Source organism: Impatiens glandulifera, unplaced genomic scaffold, assembly GCF_907164915.1.
Source record: "Impatiens glandulifera unplaced genomic scaffold, dImpGla2.1, whole genome shotgun sequence".
NCBI classification, from domain to species: domain Eukaryota; kingdom Viridiplantae; phylum Streptophyta; class Magnoliopsida; order Ericales; family Balsaminaceae; genus Impatiens; species Impatiens glandulifera.
Window position 1 is genome coordinate 30444 of NW_025919055.1, and position 20506 is coordinate 50949.

The 20506-nt window shown below is 31.3% G+C and overlaps 1 protein-coding gene across 1 annotated transcript; it reads left to right on the forward strand.

The window, feature by feature from the left end:
* The first annotated feature begins 1417 nt into the window (after nt 1–1417).
* LOC124917383 lies at nt 1418–3660 on the forward strand. Its single transcript, XM_047457829.1, has 4 exons — nt 1418–1744; nt 1896–2034; nt 3135–3220; nt 3344–3660. Exons 1-4 carry the CDS (start codon nt 1457–1459, stop codon nt 3470–3472), a joined length of 642 nt encoding a protein of 213 aa, XP_047313785.1. The 5' UTR covers nt 1418–1456; the 3' UTR covers nt 3473–3660.
* The last annotated feature ends 16846 nt before the right edge of the window (nt 3661–20506 follow it).

Consider the following 20506-nt stretch of genomic DNA (forward strand, 5'->3'; position numbering starts at 1 on the left):
CTAATTAAATATGAGCTCAAAACCCAACAAATCTTAACAATAACAACTAAGAACAAGAAAGAGCAAGATCAACCAAACATACCAATTCTACAATTCAACTTTTTTGTTGGACTGACCTAGAAGCCTCGGAATACAGATCTTCATTGTTCAGAACGTAGCTTAAAAAATAACCAACAAGTTGTTAACATTTGAAGTCGATCAAACGGTGAAAACTCTTACAAACTAAAATCTTCTCCAGTTGTTACCCAAACCCTAAATATGTTATGCGTTCTCTCTATTTTTCTTGTTGTCCACAAAACCCAAATAACCTAGATGAAAAAATAATGTCACTTCACATTATATAATGTGGGCCTAAATAAAAAATACAAGTTGAGTCTCTCCAATTAGAAGGACAAAACCCAACAATTTGGTCACGCTTACTACTATGCATGAGATCCCCGTTAACTCCCTCTCCACTAAACTCCGATGTTTTCCTTGTTTATTATTGTTGTTATCTTTCACAATGTTACTTAGTATCTTCTTACAATCAGTGTCAAGAAGTTTTTTCTTTCTCAATTTCTTCACTATTTTCACATTCATGTACCAAATCTTTCGTGAATCTATCAATAGTACTCCCAATATTCTCCTATAGTGTATCTCATCTATTTGCGCAAAGTGAGGATTAAGGAAATTTTCTTGTGCTACATTTGCACAAAGTGAGGATTAAGGAAATTTCCTTGTGCTACATTACTAGCCGAAGATTGATGTCTAAAGACTTATTGGAGAGAATTGACCATTCAATCTTGTGAACTTTTCGAAATTTGAAAGCTAAAGATTTAGCACACAAAAAAAAATTATATTAGTATTAAAATGGTGCCAATTAAACACAACAAAGTGACAAAATTTTACAATTATATCATTCCACCAGTAGTGTTGAGCACATAATTTTTTATTTCTTCGCCTCAACCACAGTCTCAATGATATAAAACATTCATTATATGGTAAACTCCGGAATAGCCCATCGAACTTGTAATTTTTGATCGGTGTCTTGATACTTGACTAGCGCCCCCTTCAACTTTCGATTTCAATCTCCTATACTTCTAAATTTAACATTAATATTGTGTTTTATTACTTAATTTAGAAATAAATTTTCATATTTATACAGGTGATGGTATGAAAATTTTATTCACATTTATTCAACTAAACAAATATTATATAATTGTTTATATTAGTTATAATATATTATATTTCTATATGAAAATCATATAATATTTATAAATTCTCATTATTTAAATTAATTTTGAATAGGTTAGTTTTATATTATTAATATTGGTCTCTTTTTAGGTTAAATGTCCATTTATATACATCTAAGAATATAATTAGTAAGTTAAAATAAATATTGTTAAATAAAGAAATGAATAAATGAGATATAATTAACTTTAATAAATTGCTGATTGCACATCCTCCAACAACAGCCATGACAATGCCCGGAGACGAAGCTACTTCTTCCGTCCTCCAGCCAACAGTAGGGCTCGTCATATCTAAAACATATGCGATCCACGCGTTTCTCATATCTGCCGCCGTTGATCCAACCCTTCCTCAGGACATCCGGCAAACGGCCTCAACTTCCTCTCTTCATGTTTCCGTACCTTACAGATCTCTTCGGTCAATCTGGCTTTCGTCCAACCCCTCTACTCGACCCGGCCTTACTCTGCTTCTGTCTGGTTCCGGCTTCCTTCTCAACAGCCCCAAGCCAAGGGAGAAGGTTAGACCAAATAGCACTTATCTTCCTCTCAGTATTTGAGTCCAACTCTGTTGAAATTGCATTATTTACTTTGATGTGCAATACCCATATTGTTATGTATCCAGAACCTAATTTTAACATTACTGCTATTTGATTCTGTGTTGGTCTATAGAGTGAGGAACTCAAGGCAAGACTAAAGAAGCTAACTGAAGTGGCTGAGAGAAAAGAGTATGAAGAGCTTGTGAAGGATATTGCCCCCAAGAAAAGCACTAATGAGCCATTTTCTTCCTATAAAGATCAACTGGGATTTGGTTAGTCTTTTATCCACATATTTAAGCATCTGATTCTGATGTGCAATACAACATTGTGCTTGGTTAATGAGAAATGTAAAACTTTTTTTTTTTTGAGAACGCTGGATTCCGCTACTCTTATGGAGTGCGACTAATCCCCGCGGGTTAAGTAAATAGCCCGCAAACATACTTAACCAATTAACCAGGCGCAGAACTTGCCGCCTGACGGGCTCGAACCCAAGACCTCATGGAGGCCTCGGGATATCCACCTCTTGTTGCCACTTGGCTATAAGAGGGGATAAGCTTTTCTTTTTTATCTGGCAAGGATTCGGAAAAAGTTTACATTTGTTAATGTTTATCAAAAATCACAATTATATATAAAAATAATACTTAACATGGTCCAAACAATAATCTGGATCAAGAAAATAAATACAAATTTATATATAATCTTGATCATGATGTATGTATATGTTCCAACTTCCAATCATCATGTAAAGAGAACATGTTCATGATATCTCAAAGTCTATTCTTGATGAATATGATTATATCAATGGGCTTTTCATATGAAGAAAATTCCCCAACTTCTCAATATCTATCCTTTACAGATGATGATTAATGTTAACTTCATTGTACATAAAATATGACATGCAAAACACTACAGAGGGTTTGACTATTGTAGCGGAAATACAAGTTGGTGTTGAAATTCTCCAATTAACTAGAATTTTAAAAGGCTCAATATATTGTGGATTCTCTGTTTTCTACGCAAAACATGAATCCTGTGGTAAGAGATTCTAGCCTCCTTTAGAAACAAATTTTAAAGTTGTTTCTGTAATAAAATTTTGAATGTCTCTTGATTAAGTTTAGTTTCCAAACTTTTATGTTTCTTGATCCAAAAACAAAATTCATGTAGATTAGCCTTCAGAAACTTACGGAAATTAAAGGTTTCACCTCTTCAACGTATAAAAAGAGGTGTCAATTATAAAGGTGAATTTAGGTTGTAACCTGTGAAATGCGATTGGTGTTCATGCATTTCCTTGATATAAAAATCGACGTTTAAAAAGAAAAAAAAGAAAGAAATTTGTTCACTTCGAGTCTTAACTGAGTACATTCTTTCCCTGCAGGACTTCATGTTGTGGTAGTAATGTTCACAGGCTATTTGGTTGGTTATGCAGCATTCCGAGCATTGTTTAGCCATAATCCTGTTATGGTAAAACATCTCTAGATTTCCATTTGAAACAGTTTCTTCTCCCCATACAAACAATTACCCTTTTTGAAAATAGTTTAAATTGAAATAATCATCGATGGTTTACTTTAAATTTTTCTTTTTCAGAACACAGCAGGGGGAATCCTTGGATTGGTTGGTGGCATGCTTGTGGAAACTCTTCTTTTCATCATAAGAACAAATGAAAATATTACATGTTCTGCTTCTTCTGCATCAAAACTAAAGAAGGATCAATAGGGTTGACCTTCTTATTAGGTTAGATTTTTCCTTTATAATGTGCAAGTGTCCTAATTTCTTTATAAGGGGATTCATAATTTTGCGTGAAAGTGTACTAATTTCTTTGTAAAGGGGATTTAAAAATTTGTTTTCAGATAACACAAATTTATCACTTAACCTGAAAAATGACATTTTTGTTTAATTTGAGATGAGAAGTTTTTACTTAAAATTAATTAATTTTAGTTCAAACTAGGCTAGAATGTTTAATTTAGAAAGTTATAAAGGATTTTTTATTTTTTTTATAAAGAGTTAATTCTTATTAAATTCAAATTAGATTTACGTATGAGTAATTAATTAGTAAATAATACAAGATAACGTTTACAAAATCAATCAATAATGAATGATTTAGATATTAAATTGCATAAACAAAAATAAAACTCTAATTATAAATGATCTAATTATTATGCGATTTGTTTAGGATTTCTTTAAAGACGAATTCATTTGAGTTTTTGAACGATGATCGTTATAGTAAAACAAGTTGAACGAACTAATAAAGCAGTGTCGGAAGAATCTCTATCAAAGACTCTGAGCGACAGTTAATATTATTCTTAGCCGATGGTTAGTAAACAGCGCCGAAAAAAGACCTGCCAAATGAAAATGGACCATCTATATATTTGGCCGAAATAGTGAGAAATTCATGCAAATCATGGGAGGATACATATAAGAGGTCATTTATATAAAAGATTAAATCAAATAACTTTTTATTTAAAAAATGAAAAATAACTCAAGATCTAATTATTTCGTCTTCTTTGATGCTAAGATGGGGACGGACTCGAAAAATGGTCATCAACACAATCGGAGGGTATAAGCAGCAAATAACCCCCGACGATTGAGAGTATTATTCAACACAATCGGAGGGTATAAGCAGCAAACAACCCCCGACGATTGAGAGTATTATTCGGACTATATAAATCTGAGACAAAAAAAAACCGATCCAACTAAATAGGATGCCGCACCGAATAAAACGCAACATAAACTAAAAACTGAGTGATGAAAATAAAAACAAGGCACTCCCCGATGCTAAAAAAGTCACTAGAGAGGCCAAAAAAAATGTGATATATCAACTTCTTTGGAGTTTATTTTCTAAAGAGAGAAAGGGAATAAGAAAAGTGAATCCTATAATTAGTTATAAATGACCTAAATAAGAAATGTTCTCACGTAGAGTCGAATATTGGTTATATGTTGCATGAATCCAATCAATTTTCACGTTTGGTAAAGTATTGACTTGATTATGTGCGAAAGTGTTGAGAAAGTGAAATGTATTGATATGTTTGTTGGTTTTACAAGTGGGCCTATTTATACAAGGATATAAAAGAGCAATACACAACCCAAGGAGAAACTTATACACTTCCCTAGGTAGAAACCTATACACTGCCCAAGGAGGACTTATCTCTAATTTAATTTAATCATTGTTTTCAACACTCCCTCTCACATTAGAAGTGAATAGATTAAAAACTCTTAACTTGCGAAGAATGCGGTTGAAGGAAGTTCTATCTAGTGACTTCGTGAAGATGTTGGTCAATTGGTTCTTGCTCATCATGTAAGGTGATTCAATTTGGCCAGACTGTACTTTCTCTCGTATAAAGAGACAATCAACTTCAATATGTTTGGTTCGTTCATGAAAAACGGGATTAGATGCAATATGACGTGCTACTTGATTGTCGCAATACATTTTAATAGGTTCATTGTGAGATATTCCCATATCTTGGAGTAGATGCTTAATCCAGATAAGTTCGCTAGTTGTAGTAGCCATAGCCCAGTATTCCACTTTAGCGCTGGATCTTGCAACCACATTTTTCTTCTTGCTACGCCAAATGACTAAATTCCCAACAATAAATGTACGGAATCCGGTGATTGATTTTTGATCATTACTTCCTACCGAGTTTGCATCTGAGTATCCAATAATATTTGAGGAATGATTTCTTTTAATCCATATTCCTTGTCCCGGAGTAGCCTTGAGATACTAAAGTATTCTTTCAACTACTTTGAGGTGGATTGTTCCTGGAGCATGCATGTAATGACCTACTGCGCTAACAGAAAAAGTGATATATGGTCGAGTGATAGTTAAAGATTATAGTTTAGCAACTAATCTTTGATACATGTCAATATCTGGTAAGTTAAGTTTAGTAGAGGTGTCCATAGGAGTATAAGTTGGTTTTAATCCTAACTTCCCTGTTTCATTTAATAAATCCAGGGTATATTTTCTATGAGACAAGAACAACCTTTTTTTGTGAATGGGCTATCTCCACCCAAGAAAATACTTAAGAATACATAAGTCTTTGATATCAAAATTTCTTTGTAAGTATATTTTAACTTTTTTTTTATTTCTTCATAATCATTTCTAGTAATTATAATATCATCTACATATATAAGAATAAAAAGAGACGAGTTTTTAATAAACTAGGAGGAATCTGTCGTATTTTTTATGAAATCATTTTGAAGAGCATTACTTAATTTAAAGTACCAAGCTCGGGAAGATTGTTTTAGTCCATATATAGCTTTATTAAGTTTACAAACACAATTAGAACTCAAGTTCTCTTTGTAACATGGAGGAAGAGCTATATACACTTCCTCCTCTAAATCACCCTATAGAAAAACATTTTTATATCCATTTGAAAAAGGTTCCAATTTTTATTAGCAGCAATTGATAAGAGAATTCGAACCGTGTCCATTTTAGTTACAGGAGCAAATGTTTCCTCGTAATTTATACCATATGTTTGAGTATATCCTTTTGCTACAAGACGAGCTTTGTATCTAACTATTTTTCATTATAATCATGTTTTATTTTATATACCATTTGCAACCAACACGTTTTTTTCTTCTATAGTGGTTACAACAATGTCCCAAGTATGATTTATTTTTCAAGTGCTTCTAGCTCCTCACACATAACTTATTGCCATAGAGGGTTAAAAAGAGCTTCTTGAAAATTGTTAGGCTCGATATTATTTATATCAGTTAAGAAGTTATAATGTGATGGATATATTTGTTCATAAGATAAGAATGGTTGAATATCTAAGTGAAGTGCGAACTGTGCGATTAGTGTGCTGTGTGCGCCGCGATATGTCGATAATATTGTTGCGGTCGTAATCGTCGTGGAAGAGACCCTCGGTTGCAGTCGCAAAGAAATCACACATCGTTCGTTGTCGTGCGAATTATTCCATATGTGCAATTCGTGTGTCGTGTGCGTCGCAATATCATCTCTCGGTCGGAAGGGTCGTCTTTTCACAGAAATTTACTAAATCTCCTCGTCGATCTCTCTCGATTGACAATTGATACCATTCTCGGTCAAGACTAGAGTACATTAGGAAATCAATTTCCTTGAAATTCTACAAATTTCAAACCTATGTGTACTATAAATTTTTTAAAAGCTTCACTGACACGAATCTGTCTGTGTCGGCCATTTTAAATATGACTTTTGCAAATATCGTAGTTTCAGCAGTACGGGCAATTCCCTCTTTGTCAACAGTTGGTACAAGCCCAACCAACTCTCTTAATCGGGCAATGGGTGAATCCAACACCTGCTCCCCTAATCCTAAGACAGAAAATTCGATTGCAACTAACCTCCAAAAAGGCTCAAGAGAGAATCTCACGAATATCCTCTTTGAAAATCATGGATCTCCAAAGTCATGAGGAAAGGGTGGAGATCAAATTGACGTGAGCAAGAGTAGAAATAAAGATTTTGCAGTCAACACACCATGTATGTTTTCTACCATTCCCAATAACACTCATGAGATTATTGTAAATGATAATAGAACTGTTAGTGGAATACATGCTGATAGCCTAGATTGTGATAGCCTAGACATGCTCTAGGAAAAGATGGAGTAGTTCTGGAAAATAGTCTAGGAAATAAAAATGCACATGTTATTAACTCGGATTCCAATGAGAATCAAATTCAACTTGAGACTATTGAGATGCCTGACTTAGACGAAGAAGCAGAGAAAGTAATCTAGAAAGTATTGAAAAGAGAAAAAATTAATGTAGAAAATCTGGATGAAACAGGAAAAACGTAGAGAACGACAGCGAAAGCATTGGGTAAAGAAACATACCCGAGGAAATGGAGGGTCGGTTTTAATGAAAGGGCCAACCTGAAAGGACTTAGAAATTAGATAACAAAATTATTGATACTGGAAAAGAAAGACCAAATCATTTTAAGCAAAGAGAAAAAGTCAACAGTACACAGAGCAACTCAACCTGTAATACCTGCAAGACTGGAATCTCCTAAAAAAAGAGGAGTACGATACTATTGTGAGCTGGTCTGTTGAAACTTTGAGAGAGCTCTGTAAATGCCCCCAAACCAGAGTCTACTTCATATAGAACAATTCTAATTGGAATGTAGACTAGGTCTAGAAGAAAGCTGAAGAACAGAGCAAAACTAAAGGGATGGATCAGAAAATAGAGCAAAAGCAGAGTAAAGATAAAAAAAACAAGACAAAACTAGAGTAACGAGCAAAATGAACAACAGAAACAGAATGCATGACAAAAGTACAAAGGGGAAACAAAATTTTACAACTCAGTTCAAGAAAGGGGAAAGATTTTCCTTGGAACATTTAAGCCAAATGTTGAAATTACCAGTTTCCCGTTTGAATTCAAACTACCCTAAGAAGTTGAGGAAACTGTGTAAAGTCATGGAAGAATTTCATAGTGGGAAACTTTATCGGAAGAAACAAGATGTCATTTCTAGTAACCAAAAAAACCCTAATAGAACAATGGATGGAAAATGGTATAGAAAAGGTAACATCAAACTTGTACTTTCTCAAATTCAAAGAAGGATTAGATCTTGAAAGTATTTTGATCAACGAACACACATTTGTTGGGAAAAACTACATGAAACTCGAAAAAGGGGCAGAAGGTATGAACCTCTTCAGCAAGCTCAAAGAAACTTCGCAAATCTGGTTCCAATTGCACAACATCCCTCCCCACATGTATAACTCTGAAGCATTAAGTCACTTTGTGAGTCTATTGGGGAGTTCACTCTACATGGACCCAACTACAGAAAAAGGTGAGCATATAATTTATGCTAGGATGTGCATTGAGATACACCCGAGATTAAATCTTCCATACCAATTGACGTTAACAGACAGAAAAAGAGAACCCACAATTATGAGAATCTTATATGAGTGGAGGTCGAGAAGATGCTTTAATTGTAACACATTCGAACATGTCTATTACAAGTGCCCGAAAATGATTGAAGAAGAAAGGAAGAATAAGATCGAGCAAGAGACAGAAAAGAAATAGAAAGAAGAATATGAAAGGTTGGAAAAAGAAAAGGTTGAGAATGAAAGGCATAAAAAGGTTACTAAAGAATTAGTATTGAGTAAGCAGAAGGATCAAGATAAGGAAGGAAATTTAGAATAGGATTTTGAAGAATAGGGAAAGGAAGATAGAGTGATAAGAGATTCAGAATCAAAGGCTGAGAATGAATAGGTAACAAAGAAACTTGACCCGGAAGCAAGAATCAATACCAAAGAGGCTGTGGAAAGGGAAAACGTGGGAGAAAGAAAGAAAGGGGAAGTGGGGTGAAGGAAATGGGAAAGATAAAGTAGAGGCATCTGAATTAGGTGAAATTGTGCAATCTCCAATTCAGAAGAAGGTTGACCAGAGAAACGCAAAAATCCCAAAATAGCAAGGTAAACAAATTAAGGAAAATACAATTCCTTATAGCCCTACTATATGAAAAAACATAAAGGAAGAAAAGGTAAAGGAAGGGGAAGTAAAGTTGGAACATTTTCTTCTCATTAATGAACTTAATGACATGGAATATTAGTATTTGGAATTATTGAAACAAAAGTCAAACAAAGTAAAATAGAGAACGTTGCCCAAGGTTGCTTCAAAGAAGAATGAGAATTTATTCATAACTCTGATGGGGTTAAAAGCAAAATTTGGGTAGGATGGGATAAAAGAAGGGTTGAAGTCAAGATTTTTTTTTGAAAACAAGCAAGTTATTTTGACAGAGGTTATAATTTGGTGACAAGGGTAAAAATCTTTTTTGCAGTAGTCTATGCAAGCAACTTTGGGACAGAGAGGAAGACACTTTGGAATGATTTGAGAAGAAGCATTACGAACGACGAATCGTTGGTTATTATGGGAGAGTTTAACGTTACAAGATTCATGAATAAAAGAGAGTCTGAGACAGACATAACACAAGACATGCATGATTTCAATGAATGCATTCAAGACATAAGTTGCATTGAATCGTCTTCCTTAAGTAATTTATTTTCATGGTCAATTTCAAGAGAGGCGAATAACATGAGAAAGAGCAGAATTTATAGAGGCCTAGTGAATGAAAATAGAGTGGAGTTTTACCCAAGAAGCTAAATCCAGGTTTTGTAATTAGGTATCTCTGACCACCGCCCTATGAAATTCTTTTAGGAGAGGGAGAAAAAATAGAAAATACCATTTAAGTTCTTCAACTTATAGATGAAAGATGAAGAATTTAATGAAATCCTTAATGAAACTTGGAACATCAGAATTAATGGAACAAAGATGTTCAGAGTTTGTGAGAAACTAAGATTACTAGAAGGGAAGCTAAATAACTTAGACCGGAAAAAATATAGTGGGATTTCTAAAAGAGTAGAGTAAGCTAAAATGAATCTAAAGGAAATATAAAGTAAGGCACTAAGAGCCCCAAATCTACCTTATAACAGTGAAGATGAAAAGAGGCTCTTACGCGATTTAGAGACCTCTGTTTTAAAGAGGAAAGCTTTGCTAAGAAAAAATCTAGAGAAAATTGACTTTCATTTGTTGACAATAATACTTATTTCTTCTATAAAAAATGTTCATCAAGGAATTTCACAAATTAGATCCTAAGGCTCACAAACTCAAATAGAGATGTTTTACAGGGACAAAGGGCAGTTCATGAGGAAACAATAAATTTCTACAAAGAGATGATTGGAACAGAAACGAGAACAATAATAGAGGACAACCGAAGATTGCTTCAATAGAATGTGCAAAGGAAAATCAATGAAGAAAGTGGTAACCAATTAATTACAAGAGTCAACATGGAAGAAGTCAGAAAAGTAGTGTTTTCGATGAAAGGGGATAAAAGCCCATGGCTAGATGGTTTTAACACGATCTTCTTCAAAGAAAACTGGGAAATAGTGGGTAAAGATGTAAGAGAAGGGGTTTTGGAATTCTTCCAAAATAGGAAAATGTTAAAGCAATGGAACGTCACAATGTTGAATTTGATTCTTAAGAATTCAATTCTAGAAAAAATTCAGGACTTTCTTCCTATTTCATGCTGCAATGTTATTTACAAAATTATTTCAAAAATTCTTTCGCAACTTTTAAAAACAGTTATGATAAGCTTGTAGAATTATGGCAGTCGACATTTATTCTTAAACGCTCTATTTCCCATAACATCCTACTCATGTAGAGCTTATTGAATGAATATGGCAAGAAAAACATATCGCCACGTTTGACTTTCAAAATTGACATTAGAAAAGCTTTTGACTCGATCAGATGTGATGAATCCACGAATTCCTTCTTGCTGCAGGTTTTCCAATCATTTTCATTGATTGGATTGTGCAATGTGTTTCCACTCCTCACTTTGTTGTGAGCATGAATGGTATTCATAGAGGTTTTTTCAAGGATGAAAGGGGAGTAAGGAAAGGAGACCCTATATCTCCTTACCTATTCGTCTTAATAATAGAAATTCTTGACTGCATTTTTAAAATGCTTCTGAAAAGTCATCATTTCAAATTTTACCCGTACTCCAAAGAAGAAGTAATAACCCATATATGTTTTGCAGATGATCTATTTTTTGTGGCTTATGCGGATGTTGAATCTGTTAGTATAATCAAAGAAGCTCTAACAATATTTTCGAGTATTATAGGTTTATACATCAATGAGGACAAAAGTCAGGCTTTCTATGGAAAGGTTGATGAAGAAATGAAGGAAAACATATTCAATATTATGGTAATTAATGAAGGTGAACTACCAGTGAAATACCTTGGAGTACCCCTATCATCAAAACAACTCTGATATAATCGCTTCAGACAACTAGTAAAAAATATTAGAAATTCTGTCTTTGGTTGGGTTACGAAAAAACTGTCTTATGTAGGTAGAATCGAGCTCGTTAAAAGAGTCATCTTTGAAATTATTGTCTACTAGGCACAACAGATAGTCATCCCAAAGAAAGTAATGGTTGAACTCGATAGAATCATGAGAAGATGTTTGCACTCCCATAGAAGAAGACGGACTAGGAATAAAAAGTTGTGTTGAATGGAACAAAGCCCTCACCATCAGGAGCTTATGGGAGTTGGAGCAGAAAGAAGACTCCCTATGGGTCAAATGGGTGCATACAAGATTTATGAAAGAAGAACAAGGTATTTGGACACGAAGCATCAATGAAATAATGGCATGGTCATTGAAGAAGATCATAAAAACAAAAAAGATTTCTTTCAAATGGTGCAAACCACAATTGGAAATGGAAGAGGGGTACTATTCTGGCATGATCATTGGCTGAATAATATTCTCATTATATTCAAAGAAGAAATGCAAGGAAGCAAAGTTAGAAGAGAATACATCAAGAAATCATTAAGAGACGTCTATGAAGGTAAATGTGATTCACTTCTGAGGTGTATTCCAGAAGGTAATAGAATCCTAAATCTAATGAGGCAGAAGTAACGCAATGAAAGAAATGATGAAATATACTGGAAAACAGAAAGCAATGAGAAGTTCATTACAAGAAAGACATGAAAAATGGTTAGAATAAGAGGACATGAGGTAAATTGACATAATGTGGTATGGTCTCCAAAGATTATTCCTCGTCACCAATTTATTCTTTGGCTGGTATACAGGAAAAGTTTGGAAATAAAAGACAAAATTCGAAAATACATAAATATCTCTAATATCAACTGTGTCCTATGTTCAGGAGTTGAGGAAAGCATAAACTATTTATTTGGGGAATGCTCTTTTGTAATACAAATCTGGAGGAGGTATGTTGTAAACATGAACAACATCAAATTTCCAGGAACATGAGAAGAAATCCAAGAGTGGATGAAGAATAAAGCAAAAGGAAGATCATTTTATGTAAGTATGCTGAAATGCTACTATGGAGAAGTAATCTACAATATTTAGAAAGAAAATTTTTGAAGAACTCACAGTGGAAGAAGTAGAACTGTTGAAGATATTTGTGGAGATATAACTTCAGATGGAAATGCACTCATTCAATCTTGGAGAGGAATCTAAAGGAATGAAGAGAATATAAAGCTTTGCCTGATATGGGATATTTCGTTTGAGAAAGTCACAAGTAGAATCAAAGTAAAAATGTTATAGGCGATAATTGATTTTTGTTGTTGTCTGTAATTCAATTATTGTTTCATTGTCAAATCTAGAAATTGTCTAGATATGATCTTAAGCTTTGTATTTTTTTTCCTCTTTTGGGTTTTTGTAATGAAATGGCACTAAGTTGTTTTCCTAAAGAAAAAAATTGTTAAATATGGTAGGATACCTTATAAGTAACATAGTCATCAAGTTTTGTAGGTGGTCGGCTAGAAGGCAAGAATCTTCTTACACCTTCTTGTTTTAATAAATTTTCTAACTCATTTGTTTTATGATCTCCTTTTGAAATAGGCTAGCGTTCTTGTTTCGATGGATTTTCCGATCCATGCGGCTCGTGATTTCCTCTTGAGAATTCTCCTCATGAGATGGTACTAGATTCAGAAGTAGGAAAAAATCATTAAAAATTCATAATCATCGTTTTTTCTTTGAAAAATGGCTTGTGTTCTTTAAATGTAACATTTTTAGAAAAGTAAATTTTGTTAGTATCAGGATCATAACACTTGTACCCTTTTGAGTTTTGGAATTTCCAAGAAACAAGGCTTTGACAGAAGATGCACTAAGTTTATCAGTGTGATTAATGTGGACAAAACATGTGTAACCGAAGACACGCAAATATTCATAAGAGATTTCTTTGTTATTTAAAATATTGAGTAAAGCTTTTCAATTCAATACAGATGTAGGAAGTCTGTTTATAAGTTGAACGGTTGTGAGAAGAGCAAAATCTCTTAAGAACATTAGATTGGAAATGTAAAGATTGAGTGACCTCGAGAAGATGTCTATTTTTCGTTCGACAACACCATTCTGGGTCGGTGTAAGAGGACATGTTTTTCTATGAACTATGCTCTTTGATTTGAAAAAATTAAGAATTTTGAGTTAATGTATTCAGTTCCATTATCAGGTTGAAAGTTTTTAATTATTTCATTAAAATGATTTTCAGTAAATGAATTAAATTCAAGAAATTTCTCATAAACCTCTACCTATGAGGTTAGAAGATAAATCAAAGTTGTACGTGAGAAATCATCAATGAAGCTAACATAATATTGAAAATTATTATATGAATCGATAGGACCCTAGACATCTAAATGTATCAATTCGAGAGGACCTTTAGTTTTATTAGTAGAGATGGGAAAATAAAGTTTTGTTTGTTTTGAAAATGGAAAAATATCACAATTTGAGCAATAATTATCTATTTGAAATTTTTGTTTCAATACTTTATTAGACGGATGCCCTAACCTTTGATGCCATAAATCGTACTAAGAACAAAGATATGCATTTAAAACACATTTAGAAAAAATAAAATTTTAAATATCGTTAACAAGTTGTCCTTCACTAATCTTCATTCCTGTCAACTTGTCCTGAAACACGACATTTAAGATCTTTAGTAAACATACTAACAAATAATAAATTTTGGGATAATTGCATAACATAAAGAACATTGTCAATCTTTTTTAAAAATACTTTGATAGACCCTATTCCTAAGATGGACATATTTGAATGGAAAAAGCTCATTTAGACGTATGTACTTGTACAACTAGTTCATTTAGACGTATATACTAATAAAAGATCATTTAAACATACATACAATCAAAAATAGGCTCATTTTGCCTCATAGTTAATTTTTACTTTTTAATTTATATATTTATTAATTAAATATTAATATGTTTCCTCCCTCCTTTCTCATTAATTATTTGACTCTCTATTTTTATTTTTTTCATAAATTTCTTATTATTCGTATATTTCTTATTAATTATTTTAATTTTATCTTTTATATATATATATATATATATATATGAAAAGCATTTATCATTAATTATTTTAACTTTATATTTATTCTTCTTTTTTTATATTTTTTTTCTAATATTAACAATGATTATTAATTATTTTAAAATTGTTTAGTGATATAACAATGACTTAGAGCATCAGCAGAATACCTTTGCCCTCTTATTTTGTAAAATCAATATTCCACATCAGCAGAAACCACACACATTGTACTTGGCCACCGCTCGCCCTCTTATCTAAATAATAAATTTTATTTATACTATTTTAAATAAATAACTAATTTATAATATAGGAATATTATACTAATATTCCTATATTATAGGAAAATTTGAGATTTTAAACTCACGTATTAATATAATTAATAAAAAATATATTAATTTATTTAAAATATATATTTATTAATTAAATATATAAGTAATATTACTGTATTATATATATTATAGGAGAATTTGAAAATTTCACCCTTAAAACATATTAATATAATTAATAAAAAATATTTTATAACGGATATAATTTATAACGATATAAAACATATTAATATAATTAATAAAAAAATATATTAATTTACAATTACAAGAATAAATTTGAGAATATATAACATATATTCCTATATTATAGGAAAATTTGAGAATATATAATTAATATTTCTATATTATAATAAAATATAAAATATTTTTATAATTTAAAATATATTATAATATTTTAATAATTAAATATATAATTAATATTATTATAATTTAATATATAATTAATATTCCTATCTTAGTAAAACTTTATAATATATATTTATTTAATCGTTATTATAATAATGTTACTTAAAAATAGAAATAGTAGGAAAAAATATTATAATTAAATATATAACTAATATTCCTATATTATATAATATATTATATTATATAATTATGAAAAAGTTAGAAGATGACATGACCGGCATAGAGGGCACTGCCCTTTTTTTGCTTTTATCTCCAATGCAAAAAATGAAAAAAATCAATGACGCCCTTTTCCACGCTGTACATGCGGGCACATGTCATGCGCTGGAGATGCTCTTATTCATTCAACAACAAAAATCCTCCAACACAAAAATTAATAAATAAATAAATAAATAAATAATAATAAAAATAATAATAACTTATTCATCAAACAACAAAAGAGTAATAATCAAATTTTAGGGATATTCAATATCCGACCGAATTTGAATAAACCGAATTCAAATTTTATTTTCGGTTTTCAAATCGAATTTCAAACCAATTTGAATTCAAATATGGTTTTCAAATTGGTTTTCGAGTTCAGGTTTCAATTCGAAAACCAAACCGAAAACCGAATTTATTTTTTATTTTATTATATATTATATAATTTATAATAAATAATATATTTATATAATATATAAATATCATCTCCTATTTTTATTCTCTAAACCTAATTTTTCTCAGCTCATTTCTCTAAATCTAATCACTCTTTTTATTCTTTTAACCTAATCACCTAATCAAATCAACCTCTTTTTATTCTTTCAAATCAACCTCTTTTTATTCTTTTAAGCCGTAAGTTCTCTAAACCTAATTCTAAACCTAAATCCTCTTTTTATTCTTTTATCCTAATCAACTTTTTTATTCTTTTCAGCCACTTGCAAGTTCTCTAAACCTAATCCTCTTTTTAATCTTTTAACCCAATCAAATAATCTTTTATTTTTTCCGGCCCACCTCCCTCACTAATCAAATAAACCCTACACATCAGCTGCCACCTCCATCTCTCATCTATTTCATTCTTTCCCTTTTCATGCAACTTGCCTAATCTACTCTTTCAAACACTACAAGTTGAAGTTACCAAATCAAAATAATCTTTCTAAGGTAATTCTACAAATTATTCCTTCAACTTTACAAATATACTAATTAACATATGTTTTTGTTTTGTGCATCTACTAAATCTAAATCTGTTATATTGTTATTTTAATGATATTCTTATGTTGTTGTATATTTTATATTTCTATTTGTATATTTTCATTGTTTAGGTAAATCAAATGTCTGAACAAAACGAAAGTGAAGGTTTAGGAGAAGGTCAAGAATCTACTAGAGAAAGTTTCTCTACCGCGTAAAGAATATAACAAAAGGTCAATGGTTTGACAACATTTTTTAGAATTTGTTGATAGTGAAGGTAAAAAAAAGTGCAAGAGCAATTATTATAACAAAAGAGTACAATTGTGCATCTAAATCATGTGGGACTTCTACTTTGTTAACCTAATCATCTAATCAAATCAACCTCTTTTTATTCTTTCAAATCAACCTCTTTTTATTCTTTTAAGCCATCAGTTCTCTAAACCTAATTCTAAACCTAAATCCTCTTTTTATTCTTTTATCCTAATCAACTTTTTTATTCTTTTCAACCAACCACTCGCAAGTTCTCTAAACCTAATCCTCTTTTTAATCTTTTAACCCAATCAAATAATCTTTTATTTTTTCCGGCCCACCTCCCTCGCTAATCAAATAAACCCTACACATCAGCTGCCACCTCCATCTCTCATCTATTTCATTCTTTCCCTTTTCATGCAACTTGCTTGATCTACTCTTTCAAACACTACAAGTTGAAGTTACCAAATCAAAATAATCTTTCTAAGGTAATTCTATAAATTATTGCTTCAACTTTACAAATATACTAATTAACATATGTTTTTGTTTTGTGCATCTACTAAATCTAAATCTGTTATATTGTTATTTTAATGATATTCTTATGTTGTTGTATATTTTATATTTTATATTTCTATTTTTATATTTTCATTGTTTAGGTAAATCAAATGTCTGAACAAAACGAAAGTGAAGGTTTAGGAGAAGGTCAAAAATCTACTAGAGAAAGTTTCTCTACCGCGTAAAGAATATAACAAAAGGTCAGTGGTTTGACAACATTTTTTAGAATTTGTTGATAGTGAAGGTAAAAAAAAGTGCAAGTGCAATTATTATAACAAAGAGTACAATTGTGCATCTAAATCATGTGGGACTTCTACTTTGTTAACCTAATCATCTAATCAAATCAACCTCTTTTTATTCTTTCAAATCAACCACTTTTTATTTTTTTAAGCCGTCAGTTCTCTAAACGTAATTCTAAACCTAAATCCTCTTTTTATTCTTTTATCCTAATCAACTTTTTTATTCTTTTCAACCAGCCACTCGCAAGTTCTCTAAACCTAATCCTCTTTTTAATCTTTTAACCCAATCAAATAATCTTTTATTTTTTCTGGCCCACCTCCCTCACTAATCAAATAAACCCTACACATCAGCTGACACCTCCATCTCTCATCTATTTCATTCTTTCCCTTTTCATGCAACTTGCTTGATCTACTCTTTCAAACACTACAAGTTGAAGTTACCAAATCAAAATAATCTTTCTAAGGTAATTCTACAAATTATTCCTTCAACTTTACAAATATACTAATTAACATATGTTTTTGTTTTGTGCATCTACTAAATCTAAATCTGTTATATTGTTATTTTAATGATATTCTTATGTTGTTGTATATTTTATATTTCTATTTGTATATTTTCATTGTTTAGGTAAATCAAATGTCTGAACAAAACGAAAGTGAAGGTTTAGGAGAAGGTCAAGAATCTATTAGAGAAAGTTTCTCTACCGCGTAAAGAATATAACAAAAGGTCAGTGGTTTGACAACATTTTTTAGAATTTGTTGATAGTGAAGGTAAAAAAAAGTGCAAGTGCAATTATTATAACAAAGAGTACAATTGTGCATCTAAATCATGTGGGACTTCTACTTTGTTAACCCATATGAAATCTTGTCCACTAAATCCTATGAATAAAACTTCAACCCAAAGACATTTAACATTAAATACTTCAATAAATGGAGAGACTGGGGAAGAAAATGTTAATTTATTGTCTTGGAAGTTTGATCAACAAACTGCTAGGAAGTCTATAGTTGAGATGATTATTATTGATGAACTTCCATTTAAGTTTGTTGAAAATACTGGTTGTAGACGATGTATGAAAACTTGTCAGCCTTCACTTGTTGTGCCATCTAAAAGTATTGTGACTAGCCTTCACTTGTTGTGCCATCTAGAAGTACTGTGACTAGGGATTGTTATCAACTATTTATGGATGAAAAGGCTAAACTTAAGGCTCAACTTAAACAGACAACTCTTAGAGTTAGTTTGACGACGGATACTTGGACATCTTTGCAAAATATTAATTACATGTATCTCACTGCACATTTTATTGATAATGATTGGAAATTGCATAAAAAGGTGTTAAATTTTCATCATATGTCAAGTCATAAGGGTCAAGATATTGGAATAATTATCGAATTATGCTTGGTTGATTGGGGTTTACGCAATTTGTTTACTGTTACAGTTGATAATGCAAGCTCTAATGATGTTGCAATTGAATATTTAAAAACAAAATGTTCTAGTTGGGGGGGGGTACTTTGTGTTTTACAAGTCAAATGGTTGCATGTTAGATGTATTGCCCATATCATAAATTTAATTTTACAAGATGGCTTTAAAGAAGCTAATGACTATGTTGAAAGAGTTAGGGAAGCAATTAAATATGTGAGGCAATCACTATCTAGATTAAAAAATTTTATGAGATTTGTAGATTTAAAAAATGTGATTGTAACAAATCATTGTGTTTGGATGTCCCAACAAGATGGAATTCTACTTATTTGATGTTGAGTGTGGGGTTGATGTATGAGAAAGCTTTTGAGAGGTTATTTTTGGAGGATGATTGTTATAGAGATGATCTTATCAAACATGGTCCTAAGGTTCTAACTAGTTATGTTTAGAGTCTCTCAAAAGCTACTATTATAAATTATGAATAAAAGTTATTAATTTTATTTTTGTTCATAATAAATTAAATAAAAAAGAAATCATTCACATATTACAGTAGAATAAAATTCATAAATAAATTGTTAAAATCTCTTCAAAAATGAGAATTTGAGAATTAAGAGAAATAAAAATAGATAAAAAAAAAAAGAAGAGAAAATGAAATAAAGAGAAACTAATATAAAAATAATAAAAAATTTAAGAATGAGATAAATTTAAATGGTTAATTAATAAAAAAGAAGGAGAGAGAAAATATATTAATATTTAATTAAAAAATATTTAAATTAAAAAATAAAAATTAACTATGTTTACTAATTGAGAATGAGTCTATTTTTGATAATACGTATATTTAAATAATTTTGTATTAGTATATACGTCTAAATGAGCTAGTTGTATAATTACATACATCTAAGTGAGTTTTTTTCCTATTTGAATGATTAACAGTTTTAACATTTTGTTGTTAATTTTTAATAGAAATATCCGAAAAAATATTTTTGTTTCCACTCATATGATCATAAGCTCCTAAATCAACTACCAAATAATTAGGGTTATTGTAAAAAAATGTAAAATACTTATAAAAATACATGGGTCCACCTTTGAAGTGTACCAAGCCTCTTGAGTTTGCATAAATTTGGTGAACTAATCAAAACGACTATTGAAATTGGGTTGATCATTTGACTCAATTAACATATTAAAGTTGGACTATCCATTTGTTGGTCCATTACTCCAGTCTATTTGAGATTTTCCCTCTTCTTCGTTGGTTTGAGCGAAAAAATCCTTCGGGTTTCTTCCTTTGGAAACTCTTCCTCGTTCTTCACCATTTCTTTTCGTCGTACGAAGATGAAGATAGAGTATGAAGCAAAATTCCTTCACATGACTTTGTTTCTTATAGTGATTACAAAAGAGATTGCTATATCGTTGAAAGTTCTGCGATTTGTTACCAAAAATAGCTTGAATTTCACATGTTACTTGCTCCTCGCCTCCCATAGTGCTCCTTTGTGTCTCCTCTTGTTTAAACCTTGAGACCACATCATTGAAAGATGGAAGATTAGGCGACATAAGGATCTGAGCGTGGATGACATCCCAACTCAGATCTAAGGAAGAAAACAACTAATAT

Excerpts from the sequence above, each read along its gene's own strand:
- LOC124917383 (XM_047457829.1), top strand. The coding sequence starts at position 1,457 with ATGACAATGCCCGGAGACGAAGCTACTTCTTCCGTCCTCCAGCCAACA. Across the intron at positions 2,035-3,134 it reads TAAAGATCAACTGGGATTTG|GACTTCATGTTGTGGTAGTA; the intron begins GTTAGTCTTTTA and ends CTTTCCCTGCAG. Across the intron at positions 3,221-3,343 it reads TTAGCCATAATCCTGTTATG|AACACAGCAGGGGGAATCCT; the intron begins GTAAAACATCTC and ends TTTCTTTTTCAG.